The sequence below is a fragment of the Macrotis lagotis genome, chromosome 1 (assembly GCF_037893015.1).
Source record: "Macrotis lagotis isolate mMagLag1 chromosome 1, bilby.v1.9.chrom.fasta, whole genome shotgun sequence".
NCBI classification, from domain to species: Eukaryota; Metazoa; Chordata; class Mammalia; order Peramelemorphia; family Peramelidae; genus Macrotis; species Macrotis lagotis.
Genome location: NC_133658.1, coordinates 610,395,980 through 610,416,151, shown reverse-complemented (window position 1 = coordinate 610,416,151; position 20,172 = coordinate 610,395,980). Strand labels below are relative to the sequence as shown.

The window sequence follows — 20,172 nt, the reverse complement described above, 5'->3', positions numbered from 1 at the left end:
CTCCCCAACCATCCAGGCTGTCTGATGCCAGTGACCGCTGTCAACGTGGTGGAAGCCAGTGGAGCCCAGGGCCCTTGCCACCACCCCAGGCTGCTTGTAGAAACTACACTGACTTTGTCCATGAACGCAATGTGAAGAATTCAGGAGTCCATCGTGATGTTGATTTTACTGTCCATGCAGCCATGACTGAAATATAATTGGTGGTTAGCCTGATTTTAAGGCCTTGAGACTGCTTTTGTGATGCCAATCTGGTGGTGTACTTTTCACTAATATGCCTTAAATCAAACTGAGGGAAATGGAGGGGAAGCCAGTTTGAAGTGCCAAGTTTCCCTTTGTGTGGTGCTTTTTTGTATTGATCCCTTTTTAAAAAGGGAATAAGAAGACATTAATGCTAAGTGTTCTTGCAATGAAAAGGGCATGCATAATTTTAAAGTTTCCTTGATTTAAGTATCTTAGATCTTTATTGATCCATGTGTGCCTTAGCAGGTTTCTTGGATAAATATGTCTATGTGTGTACGTAGTTGTGCGAGTGTATGTATGTATATACATATACAAACACACGTACATACTCACATATATGGTTCATTTACCTCATAGTAAAAATATCTTAGATTTTTTGTTTGGGAGAAGAAAATGAAAAAAACCCTTAATTTGGAAGGAATGACATATAATTCATCTGTGTATCTAAAGATTTTTTATTTTATTGTTTATTATATATATTAAAGGAAAGAATGTGAATTAATTTAAAAAATAAAAATGCTGCTTGTAATCAGTCATTTAGAAATATCTACAATAGGGTTTTAATCTACTCTTAATAATTTTGATAAAATATTTCAGTTAGTGAAATTTGCTGCTGAATAAACTTTTTTTGTTTTCTACCATTTTGAGATGTTGAGAAAGTTTTCTCTATCTTAGCATTAGATTCATATTCTGTCAGATCCAGTGGAATATACTCTTATAGGTATCCTTTATACTCTCAAACTTAAAAAAAATTTTTTTGTAATGGAAGCAGATTGGACATCAGTTCTGGTTCTTGGAATTCTCTATCATGACTTTGTCATACTCATTTGGTTCGATTTCTAGAAGCAGATCAGTATTATATCTAATATCCTTCTTTCTCCTGAACCTTTCAAATTTTCTTACAGTTTCAGAGATTTTCTGAACTCACAACATACTTTTCCTACTTAGCTTGGAAAATCTGTGTCATTTTTTTTCCCAGTTTTAGTAAGTACATGCACTATTATAAACAGATAATCCTGTTCTTTTTCATAATTATCCTGTTAATGAATGCTAGTTGGAAATATAAAACTCAAACAGAAATGAATCCTTGCAGGCTAGGTCACATAATGACTTAGAAAACCAAATTATCATTAAAATTAACATCTGTTTATTACTGTTTTTAAAGTTGAGACAACCCCAAGTTGTTTTTTTCTCACTGACACTATAAATACCATATACCTTCTCCTTAAAAGTAGGAAAATTTTATAACTGACTTGTAAACAGAACAGTTTCTTTTGATAATCTTTAAATTAATATTGTCAACAAGAACTGAAGAGAACTGAAGTTACTTATTATATTTAAAAGATGTCTTAATCTGGAGTTGAACCAAGTCTAAAGGCCCTCTTCTGTACTAGGAGAATAAATCAAAAATGAGTTCCTGCAACTAATTGTTTGGTTATGCTCAAATTAACCACTTATAAAACACTGCTATATTCAGTGAAGCCTGGCATGTGATTAAATTTGCATTGATTTAATGATAATGTTTAGCAGGGTCATTAATCCTAATGTTCTTGTGAATTAAATCAGTAATGACCATTCCTGCTTTATAGAGATAGTAAGATTTAGGGGATACAGTTGATTAAATTACCTACCTGTTCTTAAATAAACAGATTTCAGAGCCTTTCTAACCATTGATTTATTTTTATTTCAATTTTTTATTCATCATAAAATGTTTGAAAATTTCTTCCCACATCTACATTTGCTGATAGATTACTCATTTTTTCCTAGTGGGAATGTGGGATTTTAGAATGATAAAATTGAACTTACTTGTTTCTATAGTCCCTTGCAGCTCTAAAATCCATGTTCCTATTATGAAATATATAATAATAATAATAATAATGATATGTAGCCCAAACATCTTTTCTTGATTACTTTCTTGTATTATTGGAGATAACACCCTGAATTTCCATGGACATAAATTTACATACTGAAGTTTTCTGTGTTTTTGTAAATTTTAAAAAAAATTTATAAATTTATTAAAATACAGAAGGGATCCTCCTGAAGACAAAGCTTGGCAGGAGATAGTTTGAGTTGGTTCTTGATGAGTAGTTATGGGCAAAACTTTAATTTCTCAATTGGTATATTGGAACATGTCTTACAAAACAGTCCTTTAGTATATCTTTTATATACTGTGTTTCTTTGGCCAGTTTCTTTACTAGGTCTTTATTTTTTGAGTATGCTATTTACATCTGTGTCTGAGATTGGAATCAACTTCTTTTCTTGCTCTTAAATGTCTTAACAAGTTCACAAGTACAAAAGTGTGAACATTCTCTGTTGTCTTAGCAATTGGGAAGGTTAAAAAACCTTCTCTCAGAATACTCAAAGTCCCTATGAAGTCATCTTCAGCTGATGCCAGTTTCATAAACCAAAAAAAAAAAAATGACATATATCTTGGCTTTGTGCCTTTGAAAATAATTGCCATGGTTTTTATTAATATAAATTCATTAGTCATATCTTTATTTGATATGAAAGGCAGCATTTTGTGTACTCAACAGACTTGGATTCATATCCTACCTTTTGATTACACTTAAAACCTTTTTATTGTTCTTAAAAGATAGATTAGTAGGAGTTTCCTCAGCCATGACTCAATTATATCAATGAAAATGATAGGACCAGTTTCATGATCTCACATTCAGTTGTTGATTTCTTACTGTATATTTTGGTGACACCTCAAACTCATTATATTTGAAACAACTCAATATTTCTTCTTCCCCCCCCTTTGAATTTATTTCCTGCTGCTGATGGCATTATCACTTTCCTTAAATGCACCTGTTTCACTTTTTCTTCTCATATTTTTTGCCAAAACTGGTCTAGTTTTACCATTGAAGCATCTCTCAAGTTTGTTTTCTATTTTATTACTACTACCACCATTCTGTTTCAGGTTGTCATAGTCCTTTGGTTTATATACTATTGCCATAGAAAATAAAATGAAAGCAAATCTATATTCCTGTAAGAGCCTCCCAATTGGTATATTTTCTTTGTTTTGCCCTAGTCCATTTACTTTATCTAGTCTATCTCCTAAGTAATTTTCTTGATGCTTAGGTCAAACCATCTCTTTTATTTCAGTAGTTTCAGAAGATCATATAGAAAGATGATCACTTAGAAAACTAATGCATAAGCTGTAATTGTTATGGTTCTAAGAAGATGAAATAAAACTGTCCTTTTACCATGCATAAATTTGAAAAGTTATTTGTAATTTCATCCACTATGAAGTGTATCATTTTAATGAATCTACTTTGAATGTAATATTAGAACTATTTAGCTTGGTTATAGTGAGTGAGTGAGGCATTCACTGGATTTAAATGACCAATACCCCAGCATAGTTTCAAAGATCTTTGGACTGCACCACCCTCACCTTCTCTTCACATGTATTGGCAACCTTGTTGTCATCTTGAAATCTTCTCATTCCACAGATCCAGTTAGTTGCCAAATGGTGTTCCTCTTTTTTCAAAATCTCTGATAATATTCCTATTCTTTCTGTTCACCTAGCACCTCCCTAGTTGAATCTCTTATCACTTCTGTCTTGGGCTTTTATTGCCATTTTTTTGTTGTTTCACTCATGTTCTACTGACTTGGAATTTTTTTTGGCAGAGATGATGGAAGTGTTTGCCTTTTCCTTTACTTCTTTCCATTTAAGGATTGAGGCAAACAGGATTAAGGGTCACACCAATAGTGTCTTAGGCCAGATTTGAACTCATAAAGATGAGCCTTCCTGATTCCAAGCTGTTGCAGTAGCTTCCTAATTAACCTTCCCACCTCCAGTTTCTCCCCCACTCTAATTATCTTGTACTAAATTACCAAAATTTTCTCATGAGTGAGAATAATGTTTATATAGAGCTGAGCACAGTGCCTAGCACATAATAGGTAATTCTTTCCATTCCTACCATTTTTGTTCCTCCATTCTCCTCCCAGTTGGACTAGGCATGTCTATGCATGCTTGCAATCCCAGTTGAGGCTCAGGGTTTAATGTTCCAGTGTGGCTAAGCTGCTTGGGCATCTGTACTATGCATGTTCTGTGTTATATAGGGAGTTCTGTGGGAGCAGGGTGACCTAAAGAGGGCTAAAGCAGCCCTTTGGAAACAGCAGATTTATTAGCAGAATCTGGAATCTTGCCTGTTCTGTAGCTATTCTATTTCCCTCTTGATGGATACAATTTTGAAAACACATTTAACTCTAGTAGAGAAAGTTAAAAGTTACTAAGCATTGATAACAAGATAGCCAAAAGTCATAGGTACAAAGAGCAAAATAAATAACTTCCTGTTCCTTTTAAAAGAATTAGTTTTCACTCCTTTGTGAGGTCATTAGGTCAGTGACCGGCTGACTGAAAACTAATTTTAGGTTTTAGGGGTGGTTGTTAGAATGACCACTTTACATTTTCTTTATTAATACCAGCATTTATAGGCTGTTATTTTGTTCTGAACTGGACCAACCAAAATGAACATGTATGTCTCTATACTAAGAACAAAAAAGGGAATTGTATGTTAAACAGAATATAATAGTACAACTTGCTTTTTAAAAGTTTTTAATAAATTCTAAACTGTCAAAGGTGGTGCTAGGACAAATTTGACACTTGATTTTTCTTTAAAACAAGATGAATAAATAAAATTCTTGTTTGGATGCTACCAAAAAGAGAAAAAAATAGAAACAGATGCTGCTCTACAACCTTTTGTAAAAGACCAGACTAGTAATGGTTTTATTTTGTTCTTCCCCCCTCCCCCATGCCTTTATGTATCATCTTCTAGCAATTCTCCTTAAATCCTAAATAGAACCTTCTATTATATCAAATTACTGTTGTTAAGCTAAACAGATCTATGCAGTCAGAAATGTTTACTTTTAGTTTGCCATTTCTGTACTGAGAGATAGGAAGCAGATTTTCTGAGTAGTAAGAGGGTAGTAATTATACAAAAATCACCTTTGCTGAGAATCTTTTTCTATTCTTTAATTGTTCACACCTCTTGATTTAAATGAATGACAAAGTGGTGATTTGGAAATTTAAAGGAAAACAAGAAGTTGAATTTCTCCCCAAGTTAAAAAACAACCAAAATTCTTTATACATTTAATTAGCTATTTAATTGTTATGGAACATCAAACAAATAAGGTTTAATTATTAATTTAAACAGACATTCCTTTAGACTCATTTCTCACCTGCCTTCTTAGATTTTTCTCTTAAATTATTTGGAGGGCAAAAACTATTTAGTATTCTTGGCTTATATTCTTTGAAATAGCTGGAGTCCTGGCACAAAAATAAAAGTTAAATTGGAGTGTTGTCCAATATCTTTAGACAGATTGGAATGTTGAAATCTATGATATACCCAAATATCCACTATACCTTACCAGTAATGATGATGCTTGAGAAAATGTAAAAATTATAATGAATGTTAAAAAATTTAAAAAATTTTATCCCCTACATGAATCTTTTCAGTGAATGGTGACATGTTCCATTTCATTAATTGTGATGTTACTCCTCATTTCAATACAAATTTTGTCTTAAGATTTTTTACTCTTCAGTCTTATGTTATTCCTCATCTATATGATAACTACTTGAAATGTTCCCCAACCTTGTTTCTCCAGGCTAAAAAATGGATTTTTTCTCCCCAACACAATTGTCAAATACACACACAGGGGCCAAAGTGGGTCAAACTAGGTTAAAAAGTAATTGGAAAATATTTTTTAAAAATAAAGAAAAATACAATATATTACAGATAGCATTATACTTGTTATTTATTCAGTTTTCAGTCATATATTGCTATTTCGTGGTCCCATTTGGTGTTTTCTTGACAGATAATCTGAGTAGTTTGCTGTTTCCTTTTCTAGCTCATTTTTAGATGAGAAAATTAGGGCAAACAAAGGCACACAGCTGAGGTCAGATTTGAATTCTAGAAGATGTCCTTCTGACTCCAAGCCTGGCCTTCCATTCTTTGTGCTACTTGGGTACTTTTATTAAGCTGTGAATAGAAGTGTAAAAAAATGATGCTGTTGCTTTCAATCTAATGCAATTGCACCAATTCAAAAATCAATTCCTTTAAGTCAAGTGATGTTATTTCTGACTTACCTCCCATTCTTATTTGTGGCATCATCTATTTAATGGCACCAATACTATTCTGGTAAATTGAGTTGGATTAAATTGAAAATTGAGCAAGCCTTTATGAAGCATTTGTATTATACTAGACACTAACAATTAAAAAGAAAATGAAAGAATATCCCTTGTTCTCAGGAAGCTTATATTGGCATCTTTGACTAGTTCTTTCTGAATTCCTCATATCTTGTCATTTACCAAATCTTTATTAATATCTCAGCAGCTTTTTTCTTGGAACTGCCTTGGCTGATACTTTGAATGGATTACTTGTAAATGGTTATGATTTCAGCAAGAGTTTCTGGTCATAAAAAAAATTAAGAAAAAGCTTCTAGTCATAAATGACAGTGCTAATTGCATCTTTAAAAATTGAGCTTTCTAAATGAGAACTACAGTCCCAATTTCAGTCTAACCCTCTACAACAGGAGAAACCCAAGTGGATTGAGATTGCCTTTCATTCAGAGTAGATTTCATGCAGAGTAGATTTCGGATCTGATCTATACTATACTTAGTTACTGAAGATAGTTAATAAACCTATGCTCAGAGTAGAGAGAAGGCTAGTGATTAGATTTAATTTGACAAAATGGTACTTTTGTTAACTACATTTTTTTAATATCAAGATCCTAATAGTGGTCTTATAGGCTTGCCATTCATGGAATACTACAATAGCTAAAGAGTTAGAATTGTTGGTTTTGATAAAAATCACAGAAGGCTTGAGTAGGTCAACCGTACCTACACTGGAAGGCTTTTCACAGACTTTGGCAAGTTCTTTACTTTCCAGTGTCCCCAGACCTCTTTTTTTATGTTGGCTTGGTTTGGGAAAATGATTTGACTTGGGATTTTTTTCTCTGATTTTATTCATCAGGACTTTGGGGCGTTTTGCATCTTAGTGGAGCAGTTTTGTAAGGATATGTGGTTATTGCTGTTTTGTAATGCCTCTTAGCAGTTTTGGCAAGTGTCACAGATGACTATTTTATTTCTGTCCCTTCAAGGAGCTTACATTCTGTTAAGGTAGGGTAGCTAGGTGTCACAGTGGTTAGAGCACTGGCTTTGACTTTAGGAGGATGGACAGGAGTCAGAATGCAGTCTTAGTCACTTGACACTTAACTAACTGTGTGACCTTGGGCAAGTCACTTAATCCTGATTGCCTCACATCTGGGGCCATCTCTGGTTTTCCTGATCATATCTGACCAATGGATCCTGATGACTGGAGGAGAAAGCAAGGCTGTTGACTTATCACAGCATCCACCTCCACTCATTCAATTTATGTCCTTATTGTGGTATCACCTCCCTGATGGCAAAGAGAGTCTTCAAAAATAAAGGACAAACATTATTCTGTTATAGTTATGAAACAATACATACTTACAAGTTGTTTTTGGTGAATAAAGGCCAAAGAACAAAAACAAAACCAAAAAAAAACCCAGTGTTGAATCTTGAAAGAAGTTAGGGATTCTATGAGAACATAAGAGTGCATTCCTTCCATGGATGACTTGTGCTTAGGCATGAAAAAGATAAAAGATGGAATGTTGACTTGGAGGAATAGCTTGGTAGGGTGGTTTGATTGGAATATAAAGTTCATGGAAGTGTATGAAATGTTAGATTTAGAGGCAATAAGAAAATTCTTGAGCTGGGGAATAACATTGTCAGACTTGGGTTTTTAGAAAGACTAGTTTGCCAATTTTAGGAAGTTTAGGGTTTAGCCAGTTTGGAGAGAGAAGAGACTTGAAACTGAGAGGACAATTGGGTTATTGTCCAGTTGAAAGATGATGAGGGCCTTTTGAGTGGAGAAAAAGAATGGCTGGGGAGGCTAGGTGGAGCAGTGGATAGAATGAGGAGGACCCCGTACAAATCCAAACTCAGACACTTAATAATTACCTAGCTCTGTGATCTTTGGCAAGTCACTTAAACCCCATAGCCTTGCAAAAGCCAAAAAAAAAAAAATATTAAAAGCTATTTTGAAAAAAAGGAATGGGGGCAGTTAGGTGGTGCAGCGGATAGAGTACTGACCCTGGAGTCTGAAGTACCTGAGTTCAAATCCGCCTCAGACACTTAATTACCTAGCTGTGTGGCCTTGGGCAAGCCACTTAACCCCATTGCCTTGCAAAAAACAAACAAACAAAAAGGAATGACTGAGAGATTTTGTGTAGATGAAATCACCAAAGCAGGTGTTTGGAGGTATGGGTCATAGAGGAAAACAAACAGAGTTGGGAATAATTCTGAGTTTGCAAACTCAACAACAGCAAAATAATTGAAAATATGATGCCTTTAACAAAAAGTTTGGAGGGAGGTGGTGGAGGTAAAAGTTCTAACTTGGACGTCTTCAGTTTGTTATGCCTTTATTTTATCCAAGTGCTGGTAGACAGTATTTGACTTGGGAGTTTAGGAGAATTCAAAAGGTTTGATCTGTATATAGATTATATAGAGGAGTTACCCATCAATTTAGAGGTGATAACTGAATTCATGGAACCGTCTGAGATTACAAAAAAAAAAAAGAAAAAATATTCCTCACTTCTCTTCATTCCTTCCTCCCCTCCCTCCCAAAGAGGACCCAGGTTAGAGCCTTGGAAGATGGATACCTCTCCCACAAGGAGACTATGAACAGATCAGATTGGGTTGGGTTGGAAGGGGACTGTCAGTGTAGGGAGGGCTAAAGAAAAGACCATTGGAGGTTGGATAGTTCTCTAACTATCCAATAGGTAGCTGGAGTTAAGGATTTGGGAGGGTTTGAAATAGTTTGGATGTTCTTCAGCTTCTAGGTGTCTCTGACAAAGCAGAGTTAAAGATCTCTTTCAAAGCTTGAGTCTGTTTTGAAAATAGCCTTCCTCTGAAAGAAGCAGTTTTTCTACATAGCAAACTCCCATTGTGTTTGCACTACTGCCTCAAAACCAGTTGATTGAGTTCAACAAGTAAATTCTTTCATTCTTCCTATTAGTTTTTATTTGGAATTAAAACACCAGATAGAGCATTTTTCATGGGCAAAAAAAAGATTATAGATCCTATGAATTGCTCTGTTCCGTACTGTTACTTTGACACCTATCTACATTTTAAGAATTGTTCCAATGATCCTTTTTCTGGGTGCGGGGGGGGGGGGGGGGGGGGGGGGGGGAATGAGTCAGTCAAGAAACATTTATTACTGTAGCTAGGTGGTGCAGTGGATATAGCACCTACCCTGGAATTAGGAGGTCCTGTGAATTTTAGACCCTTGACACTAGTGTGACCCTGGATAAATCTCTTAACCCTGATTGCCTTTATGTATAACTTGCTATGTACTAGGCTCTGTACTAAGGCCTGGAAGCAAACATGATATCCCTACCTTCAAGGATATGTTTAATGGGAGAATAGGACCCTCCCTTCTCTCCCCTCCCCCTTATATTTAAAAACAAAAAAACTCAACTTTGTAGCAAACTTCCTCTAATAAGAAAACTTTATCAAGGAAAACAAATCACCCAGTTTGGCCATATACAAAAATGTATATCTCCCATCACCTTTTTCTATGACTAATATGCTACATAGATCCTTCAGAAATATTGTTGGTCATTACTTGTACTTAATTGTTTTCATATCATCTCTCCCCTTAGACTGCGCTACCTGAATTATCATTTGCCTTTCTTTGTTTCCCCCAGAGCTTAGTTCAGTGTCCAGTGCATAGTAGGAGTTTAATGAATGCTTTTTTTCACTAATAAACTGAGTTGTCTTTAATTTTTCTTTACAGTCTTGTTATTGTATATAGTTTCTCCTTTTTCCTGAAAGGACATTTGTTTCTTCTCCCCTATTTAATTGTCAGCCCTTCATTGTCTCTTGCTCCTTCCATTTGTTCAAATAAATTTCCTGTTCTAGGTTCTCTGGATTCATGTATTTGTTTTCAAAATTTGGCTCTGGTCTTTTAATCAGAATTGCTTAAAAATCTAAGATTTACAAAGTAGGGACTGCTAGGTGGTGTAGTGAATAAAGCACAGGCCTTGGAGTCAGGAGTTCCTGGGTTCAAATCCGGTCTCAGACACTTAATAATTACCTAGCTGTGTGGCCTTGGGCAAGCCACTTAACCCCATTTGCCTTGCAAAAACCCTAAAAAAAAAAAAGAGATTTGCAAAGTAGGATGATAGCTTTATGGGAAAGTTATTGTTGCTTGTGACCCTATGTACATTTCCTTTGGAATTCCCTTGGAATTATATTTCAAGATCTTTTGTTTATTTTTTTAAAAATTATTGTTTTGGAAGCAAAAAAATATACCTTCTCTCCCTCCTTCCCTGACCTCCAGTTTGAGAACTAAAGAAAAGGTTACAAAGGTGTAAAGGCAAGTTTTGGCTTGTTCCTCTCTCCCACCCCCAAAAATGTCTTGTTCTGAATCTTTATCAGGAGATGGATATCATGTTTTATCATTAATTCACTAGAATAACAGTTGGTCATTACACTGATCAGAGTTCCTAATTCTTTCCAGGTTGTGTTATTGTACAAATTGTTCTCCTGCTTCTGTTATTTTCACTCTGCATAAATTCATAAACATCCTCCCAGGCTTCCAAGAATCCATCCTTTTGTTCATTTCTTCTAGGAAGCAATAATAGTATTCCATCATTTTTATATAGCATGACTTATTTAGCCATTTGCAAATATTCTGGGATCCCCTCAGATTCCTATTCTTAGCCACCTAAAAAAGCTGTATTTTTAGGGATCCTTAATGTTTTGCTTAGGACTAATCCCTTAATTTGCTCTCCCTCTTAATTTCTTCCAGTCCCCTTTTCCTGTTTGTTGAGTGAAAAGTGTTTCTGTGCTGTACTTCTGAGACATTTTCTTTGCTTTACACTTGTTTCCATTATACATTCTTCAATTGGGGCTTCCAGGTTTTTGGTTTTTTGTTTGTTTACTCCAGGGGAAGTGGAGAAGATAGCTACTTGTTTACAGACTTAGTCATGAATAGATTTCTATCTCTGGTAGAGGAAAAGTACCTATGTACTAGGCTTTTATTATGTTACTAGATACTCATTGAATGACATGGGCACTTTCTGTGAAAAGTCAGTTGAGATGCCAACATAAGTTAGCAAAAAAGACCTTTTGATTTCTGTATGTCATTTTGAGGACCCTTCCAGATGAGATGGGTCATTTCTTGGTCCAGAATATAAAAGATGGAATCAGTAGAGCCATAGTGGCCATTGAGTTTGAGAACTCTTACATTTATCAGCCAGATCTTCAAAACAGTCCCTCTTATATGGTGTTTTGGGACTAGCAAGATCTATGAATCAGTTGGGCCTCTTCTGTTTGTTATTATTGTTGTTTGGGGGGGGGTGGGGAGTTGCATGAAGTCGGAAAGCTCATATTTGACTTCCTGCTTCAGCTCCCTCTTTTCTACTCAGCTGCTTCCATACTGTTGCTTTCTTTTTTGGGATCCCTGGGGACTTGAGAACTTGTGAATAGATTGCATTAGAATTCTTGGGATAGAAAGAAGTGAGGAGAATAAATTGTCAGATCTCTTGCTCTTTTAATAGCTCAGCCTCCAGTAAGCATTCAAAGTTCTATTTTTCAAATAGGGTTGGGATATGAGAGAACTTATATTGTTATTTGGGCCTAAAAATGCACTAGAATGGTGGTGGTAGCAAAGGAAAAGAGAAGGGGTCATATTCAAGAGGTTTACATTGTGAATATTAATTTCCATGATAGTGTTTACTTCATTCTGCATCATTTCATATATCTTCTTATACTTATCTGAATTCTTTTAGTTTAATATGCTACTCTAGATCTGAAGTAATGTTCTTTTTGAGTCTATCAGGTGAACTCACATTTTGGTGGTTCTTTCCTACTTTAGTTTTTCAATGCAAAATATATGAGAGTGGATTTATATTTCAAAAGTTTGCTAATAACCAAAATGGATTTTCTTCTGCAATAACTATTTTCAGAATAGAAGTTAGTGGGAAAATGCTACCAAGTCTGTTTTGGGTTAAAAGTCGTATTGCTGTCAAAGTGTTGAAACTGGAATTCATATTTTTTAAAAATTGTGTACTCTATTTTAAGACAAGATGGTAACAAAACCAAAATAGCCTCAGTACTTTGACAAACAACAAATGTTTGTTAATGTTAATGTTTTAAGTACTTTTTTGAGAAATTTTTTGTTCCTAATCAGTAGTAGCACATCAAACTGTCTCCTTGCCATCATTGCAGCTTGCCTCTGACTGATTTACTAGACAACACAGAGCTGTTAGAAACAGCTAATGAGGAGGCCATTGGAGTGGCCCGAACCCTGGGAATATCTGTGACCCGGGAGGAAGTTAGTGTGGCTGCTACAGAGTCTGGATTCACAGAAGCCAATGTGGAGTCCAATGGTAAGTAACTACAAAAAATAGTTGCCATAAATGCTTTTGTACATGCCTAGGGTATAGACCTAGGATTGGTATTAAAGTAGGGGAAATATTGGACAGAGAAATAAGTTTCATTATTATTAATCTGTACCCCCGTACTGATAATGTCTCTCCCCTCTCCCCCCATCCCATTGTCCAAGCTATCAGATGAAGTCTATGAACTTTTTGTAAAGTATTTTACCCCTCCCTGTCCTGGACTGAGGAAATCCCTGCCCCAGGCACAAAAGCTACTATCTACCAAAAAATATGTGGGATCCCTGCTTTAGTCTGAAAGGATTAAGTCTTTGACCTACCACCCCTCATCTAATTTACCTTTCATTATGTCATCTCTTCTCCTTGAGTCCTCTCCAGACTACCCCCCCCCCCATGTCTTCCTACAACCTCCTTAAAAGCTCAGCTCACTCTTCAGTAGACCTGCTCCCCTTCCTTTGGGGGAATGTTATGCCCCTCCCCCCCAACTTTCTTACCCCTTTGCTCTTCTACTTATCCCCTAGTTGCTTTTCTTCCTGTGAAGGCAACCCACTCTGGGGGAGTGTGATAATCCCCCCAAATAACCTTTCACACTTTTTCTTTGCTTTTATTAGCAGTCCTTGATAATCTCTGCAACCCAACTTGTGACTTTATTCTTTACTTAACTCCATTACTTCTACTGAAGCTCACTATTTTGTTGTTTCTCCAAAGAATTTTAAGTGGTAAACTTTTTATAGTCACCTGTGAACTTTTGTAGTCATTTGTAAACAGTTTATGCAACCTTTGAATTAAAAATCTAATCCCTTTTTACCTCCCCAAGTCAGAGATTGGCAAATTCTTTACAAAGCAAATCCACGTAGATCCATTTTTAAGCCCTGTTTCTGAAGCCCCATTTTCTCCTGTCTCCAGCATTGCTGGGTCAGAGTGTGTGTGTGTATATATATATATATATATACACACACACACAATTGAGTAACTTTTTGCTTTCTAGAATGGATAGAAAGCTCTCAAAGTTGACAAAAGAAAAAAGAAAAAAGGAAAATGATAAATGTTGAAAGGGTGCTGGGAAAATAAGTACATTAACACTTTGTGAATGGAATTGTGAAGTCCAGACTTCTGGTGTTTTCAAAGAACCTTTCCCATATATGTCAATATTGAAAATCTTAATTCATTAAATATTTTCAGATTTTTCAGATTGCATCATTAAGTTGTAGCTTAGTATGACATGACATGAAGGCTTTCCAGGACATAGGAATAATCAATTTCCATATGAACATTTCATTAATGCTCTTTTCAAAGGAAATTACTCACTTCTCAGTCATTTTCTTTTTCTCCCACCAATAGAATCCTCTTTTGTAACAAATAAGTATTTCTAGGCAAAATAAATGAAATTGTAGGCATCATCCCCCTACCATCCCAGCCACTCCCCCATACCTACTATCTACCACTTTTTTGAGTTTACTTCATTGATTGATTGAATTAAAGTTATAAATTTCACAGAAAAATCTTTAAGAATAAATTTTTCATTGTGGTGAAAATATGACCACTGTAGCTACTTGGCTGCTTCTTTCATAATCACATTTAATTTGTGTGAATAAACCAAGACCATTGAAGCCAATATTAACTTTGACTAATAAATTTTCCATTTTGTTTTACAAGAGAAATACAGTAGCCAATTGTGAGATTATGAAAACATGGTACTTAGGCACTTTTTAAATACTGCCCTTCCTAACATTATCCGTGGTTATTTAGGAATGACTCAGAAGAACCAGATTAGCTGCATGGTAGTGCCCCCTGCTGGTCTCCATTTCTTATTAGTAGGGCGTATTCCATAACAAACATTTATCAAGCAAACATATAAACTTATATAAACAAGTTAGATACAAAGGTTAAATTGCATTGCAACCTACGGAGTAAAAGGATTTTTGCATTAGATGAAAAGGGACTGGTTAACTTAAGATATTATCCCATTCTAATATTCAAAATCATAATTCAGAGATTTCACAGATACATAGAATATGTGAATTTTGTATATGGTAGTAGGAGGGTGGGATAGTCACCTGAAGCAACTCTCTAAAGATTGATCATGTCTTCCAAAATATTTTGTAAAAAGGTAAATTTATGTGCTTTGTTTCAGAAGTGACACTAGTAAATATTTATTGAGTGAATCAATCATGGCCTGTTATCTGTAAAAGAATGGTATTATAACATTTTCCTCACAGAATTTTTGTGGGCGATTAAATGTATGTATTGAAATTTGCAAACTTTGAAGCACAATATAGAGGAGAACTTATCCTTGTACACATATTTCTTTCTCTAATAGTTACCCTTAAAGATCAAGATAATGAAAAGTTATGAAGTGAAAAGAAAATCTTTTTACCCCATGACAATAGGGTAATTATCTTTAATTGACAATATCTGGCAGTTGGATAGGAGCGATTTAAAAATTAATCCTTCACACAGCTGTGGCAACCTGGCATGCTCATGGAGTTGTCTTGCCAACATTTTCTTCTAGAATTCAAGGATACCTCTGTGAAACTCAAACTGCTTGAGATTGAGAACTGTTCCTCATCATCTCCTAAACCCAATGTCAACATTAATGTGAACAAACAGGTACTTTGTGCACTTGTGCATTTTCTACAACTTCTTGGGACTTTTCTCTCTCCATTGTAATGCTTTACACTTTTCCTTAGCTGGAAAATTTATGTAAATACTGTGTTTTTAGTGAGTTGTTTCATATTTCTTTCATCAAAGAAGGGGGTGAAATTTTGGACTGTTTTTGAAGAAGGGAAGAGCTATATGGTAAAATTTAAGGAAAAGTAGAACTGGCATCTAGCAGAACCCAATTCCCCTTTCTTCCCTACACTAAAGGCTAATCCAAATCTTCCTGCTATAAATAGCATAAATGTGGGAGAAAATGGTGGTGTCGAAATAAATGGGTTTTTTTGAAAGTGAAAAAACTCACTAGCCTTGGAGGTGGAAAACTCATGATTTTTATTTCACAAGTCTGCAATATTCACAGATTAAAACTTTTTCCTGGAGAGACAGTAAACTACTTGAGCATCGAATGAATAACAAAAGGTCTAGGTGAGAATGCCTGAAGGAAAGAGCCAAAGGAAAGGAGCCATAAGAGCTGCCTGGGCTTAGACCAGACTTTATAGTCTTACCCACTTCCTGTGCAGGGAAGAGTAAAGCAGGCAAAAGTCAGGAGAAAGCAGGTGGTAGAGGGATGAGTTGCAGTTACTCTTCTTATCTTGGCAAATTTACATTTAACTACAGAGTCACAGTGAATAATAGGGAATTTACATCTGATTAGGGCCCTTGAAAACTTCAGACTGGCACAAATAACAGTTTCTTAATATTAGAACTAGATAGTTTCTTCTATATCATTGCCTTCCTGGTTATATCCGTATTCATCTTCTCTTTTGCCTATGGCAAATAAAAGTCTCTCCTCTCTGATTCTTGGACATAGTCCCTCCTTCAAAGGGCTAATGGACTGCTTCAGTGGGACAACGTTCTAGATCCTGCCTTTAGTCTTTATCCTTAGCATCACTAGTTCTTTCCATCTCTCATATCCTACATATATTGTCTTCTCTGATTAGAGAAGCTCATTGAAAACAAAGAATTTTTCCTCTTTGTGATTACTATGCCATATATATGTGTGTGTGTGCATGTGTGAATTTTAATTAGCATGATATTGTTGTCAGAGAAATTAGAGTTGCCAATAAAGATTGAGAACTCTTGTGAAAGTGAAGGAATTTACTATTAGCCCTGGGTTTGAAATAGCTCAGGATTTATTTCATAAGATTCCAAAATTCACAGATTAAAACAAAGGACTAGATTAGGTGACTGAGGGAACAAGTGAAAGAAGAGCAGCTGAGGGCTGTGTGTGTGTGTGTGTGTGTGTGTGTCTGTGTGTGTCTGTGTGTGTGTGAGGGAGGGAGGAATGGGATGGGAGAGAGAGAGAGAGAGAGAGAGAGAGAGAGAGTATGCAGGCACACTAAAGTACTTGGTGGTCCTTGGGGAATAGTTTAGCACCTGGCTTGAAGTCTTCTCCAAAACATACACCACAGGGCCAGTCCTCCAAGGAGCAGGCATGATCTTATGTTCCTTATGTCATTTTCTGTCTCCTGCATCAGCGTGGTTTAATGTGGTAATCTAGCAATTACCTTGGCCCACTTGTGAGAGCAAGGTCAAGGTCAGCATGAATGTCAAGAGGAAGTATTTTAACAACTTGCAAGGATTTTAACAGTGCAAAAAGATTATGAAATGTGCATGTATGTATGTTTGTATGTGTATATATGTATATTGCAAGGCAATGGGGTTAAGTGATTTGCCCAAGGTCACATAGCTAAATTTATAGTGTTTGAGATCACATTTGAACTCAGGTCCTCCTGACTCCAGGGCTAGTGCTCCATACACTGCACTACCTATTTCTCCCATCCATGATTTATTCTTAATGAAGCCAGTAAATTCCTAGTGATTTTCTCCATTTCTCTACACACACACACACACACACACACACACACACACACACACACACACCCCCAAATTAATGCAAGTCAGCTCTTCTCTACTCAAAAAAGACACTTAATGTGCCTGATTATCAGTCTTCCTTGCCTGAACTTACTTGAGTTTAACTTTCATTACTGACTTGATTGAGGTATTCTTAGTCAGGGATGCTATCATCTGGTCTCAATTTGTAGGAAGAAGTTGTGAAGTTGACAGAGAAATGTCTCAATAATGCCATTGAGAGCCCTGCATTATCTTCTTTGAGGATTCCTCCAGACATCAAGAGCAACATCCTTAAGGCTCAAGTGGAAGCAGTTCATAAGGTAAGAAGGAATCTTTCCTTATTTTACTTTGGAGAGTGGGAGAGTTTTTTCCCTTGTGGTTTTATTGTGTTATGAAAATAGAAATGATTTTGATTGTTATTTAACTATACCACTTTACCAAATATTTTTACTTTCTTTACTCCTTTCTCAATGTTACTGCCTTTTTCCTGGGTTGCAGATATGAATTGGTCATGATCTATATAATCTTGGGAGGAATTCCCAGTTCAGATTGTAGATTGTAGAGATTTTAGAGTCCCCCCCCCCCCGCTCTTTCCTTGAGATCTTCCCTTTTCTATCAAGATGATAGAAATTCAAAATCTTTCAAAACCATCATCTGACTACAAAAAAGAAAGCACAAAACTTCACACTCCCTAAAAACAATATAAAATTGAAACTGTATTGCTTTTAACAGCTTGTTTTTTAAAAATTTTCCTTTAGAAGTCTTTATAATCCATAGTCATATGAAAAATTGCTCTAAATCATTACTTATTAGAGAAATGCAAATTAAAGCTTCTCTGAGGTACCACCTCACACCTCTCAGATTGGCCAATATGGCCAGAAAGGATGATGGTCATTGTTGGAAGGGTTGTGGGAAATCTAGGACACTATTACATTGTTGGTGGAACTGTGAACTCATCCAACCTTTCTGGAGAGCAATTTGGAACTATGCCCAAAGGGCAACAAAAATGAGCATACCCTTTGATCCAGCAATACCACTACTGAGTCTATACCCTGAAGAGATGATACAAAAAGGATAAAAACATCACTTGTACAAAAGTACTCATAGCAGCCCTGTTTGTGGTGGCAAAGAATTAGAAATCAAGTAAATGTCCTTCAATTGGGGAATGGCTCAGCAAACTGTGGTATATGTATGTCATGGAACACTATTGTTCTATTAGAAACCAGGAGGGATGGGGATTCAGGGAAGCCTGGAGGGATTTGCATGAACTGATGCTGAGTGAGATGAGCAGAACCAGGAAAACACTGTACACCCTAACAACAACAACATGGGGGTGATGATCAACCCTGATGGACTTGCTCATTCCATCAGTCCAACAATCAGGCACAGTTTTGAGATTTCTGCGATGGAGAATGCCATCTGTATCCAGATAAAGAACTGGAGTTTGAACAAAGTCTAAGTACTATTTCCTTTAATTTAGGGGAAAAAACTGATATTTAATTGTCTGATCTTGTTATCACTTATACTTTGTTTCTTCCTTAAGGATATGATTTCTCTCTCACATCACACCCAATTTGGATCAATGTATAACATGGAAACAATGTAAAGACTGGCAAATTGCCTTCTATGGGGGGTGGGGGAGGGAAGTAAGATTAGGGGAAAATTTGTAAAACTCAAAATAAATAAAATCTTCAATAAAAATTTTAAAAATAAAGTCTTTAAAAGGTTAAGACTGGATCATTTTGTGTTTTGTAAGCTTTGTCTAGTTCACTCTAACTACTTAACTAATAATTCAATCAATTATTTTATTTCTTTTACTTTCTTTTTTTGGTTTTAGTTTTTTTCCCTTTGTACCAAGATTTAGAAAAACTATATATTAACAGATTTTTTCTGAAATTTTATCTGTATATATTAACAGATTTTTTCTGAAATTTTTTCTGCTACTTCATTTGTTATAGGATTGCAAAATAATTACTTTTTAGAAAGCAGCAACAAGAAACAATTGTTTTTTGCTTACCTAGACTAAGGAAAACTACCTCAAGATTATTATAATTTTTTTTTTCTTTTCAGGTCACAAGAGAGGATGATATATTGAGTCATAAAAACTCCAATATTCAAGAAAATGTTTTCAGGTATGATTCTGATTAAAGCAAACTGATAATCTTTCCTTTTTAATTCTTGCATATTCTTTGCATCCCATATTCAATTCATCATCAGATCTTACCAATTACTGTACCTCCAGTATCTACTTCTTGTCCATTCCCATAGCCACCACCCTACACCAATCCCTTCATTCTACAAATAAGGAAACTGAAGGCCAGAGCTGGAGAAGTCACCTGTAATGAAAAGCAAAATCATGGTTTGAACCTTGCTTCTTTGCCTTTAGGTCCAACATTCTTTCCTCCGTGGCATGCTCTCTTACACTAAGTAGCAGAAGTGAACATTTAACCTGCATCTTCTGACCAGCCAAGTTCAAGTTTTTTCTGCTGTATCATTTTTTTCTTGTCAATATGTGAAATTAGAGAATTACAACTTTTGATTAGTGAATAGATACAATTATTACTCCGTAGTAATCAAATGAGGAAAATGTATCTAAAAACACTTAGCAAATCTTAAGATGCCATACAAAAGAAAGCTATTTTTTTCTCAGTTAAATATGTCTGCTTGGCCTCAGACACTTAATAATTACCTAGCTGTGTGGCCTTGGGCAAGCCACTTAACCTCATTTGCCTTGCAAAAACCTTTAAAAAAAAAAGAAAGAAAGAAAATATGTCTGCTATAATCCCTTAACACTCTCTTTTGCAGGTTCTAGCTTTATTTGGGGTTCTTTTTTTTGTTTTATGTAAAATCATTATACAAGGAATTACTAGGTGGTGTAGTGGATAGAGCACCTGCCCTGGAGTCAGGAATACCTGAGTTCAAATTTGGCCTCAGACATTAATAATTACCTAGCCGGATGGCTTTGGGCAAGCCACTTAACCCCGTTTG

At 35.6% G+C, this 20,172-nt stretch overlaps 1 protein-coding gene across 3 annotated transcripts in view; it reads left to right on the top strand.

The window, feature by feature from the left end:
* Positions 1-20,172, top strand: part of EPB41L5 (erythrocyte membrane protein band 4.1 like 5) — a 121,785-nt gene that overhangs the window by 75,159 nt on the left and 26,454 nt on the right. For 2 of the 3 annotated variants that reach the window (XM_074214978.1, XM_074214979.1), the window contains exons 17-20: positions 12,503-12,663; positions 15,185-15,282; positions 17,376-17,504; positions 19,255-19,316. In XM_074214978.1, the coding sequence (XP_074071079.1) occupies positions 12,503-12,663; positions 15,185-15,282; positions 17,376-17,504; positions 19,255-19,316 (450 nt within the window). Of the gene's footprint in view, positions 1-16; positions 5,614-12,502; positions 12,664-15,184; positions 15,283-17,375; positions 17,505-19,254; positions 19,317-20,172 lie in introns of those variants that run through there. The other variant, XM_074214980.1, reaches the window with a different exon arrangement.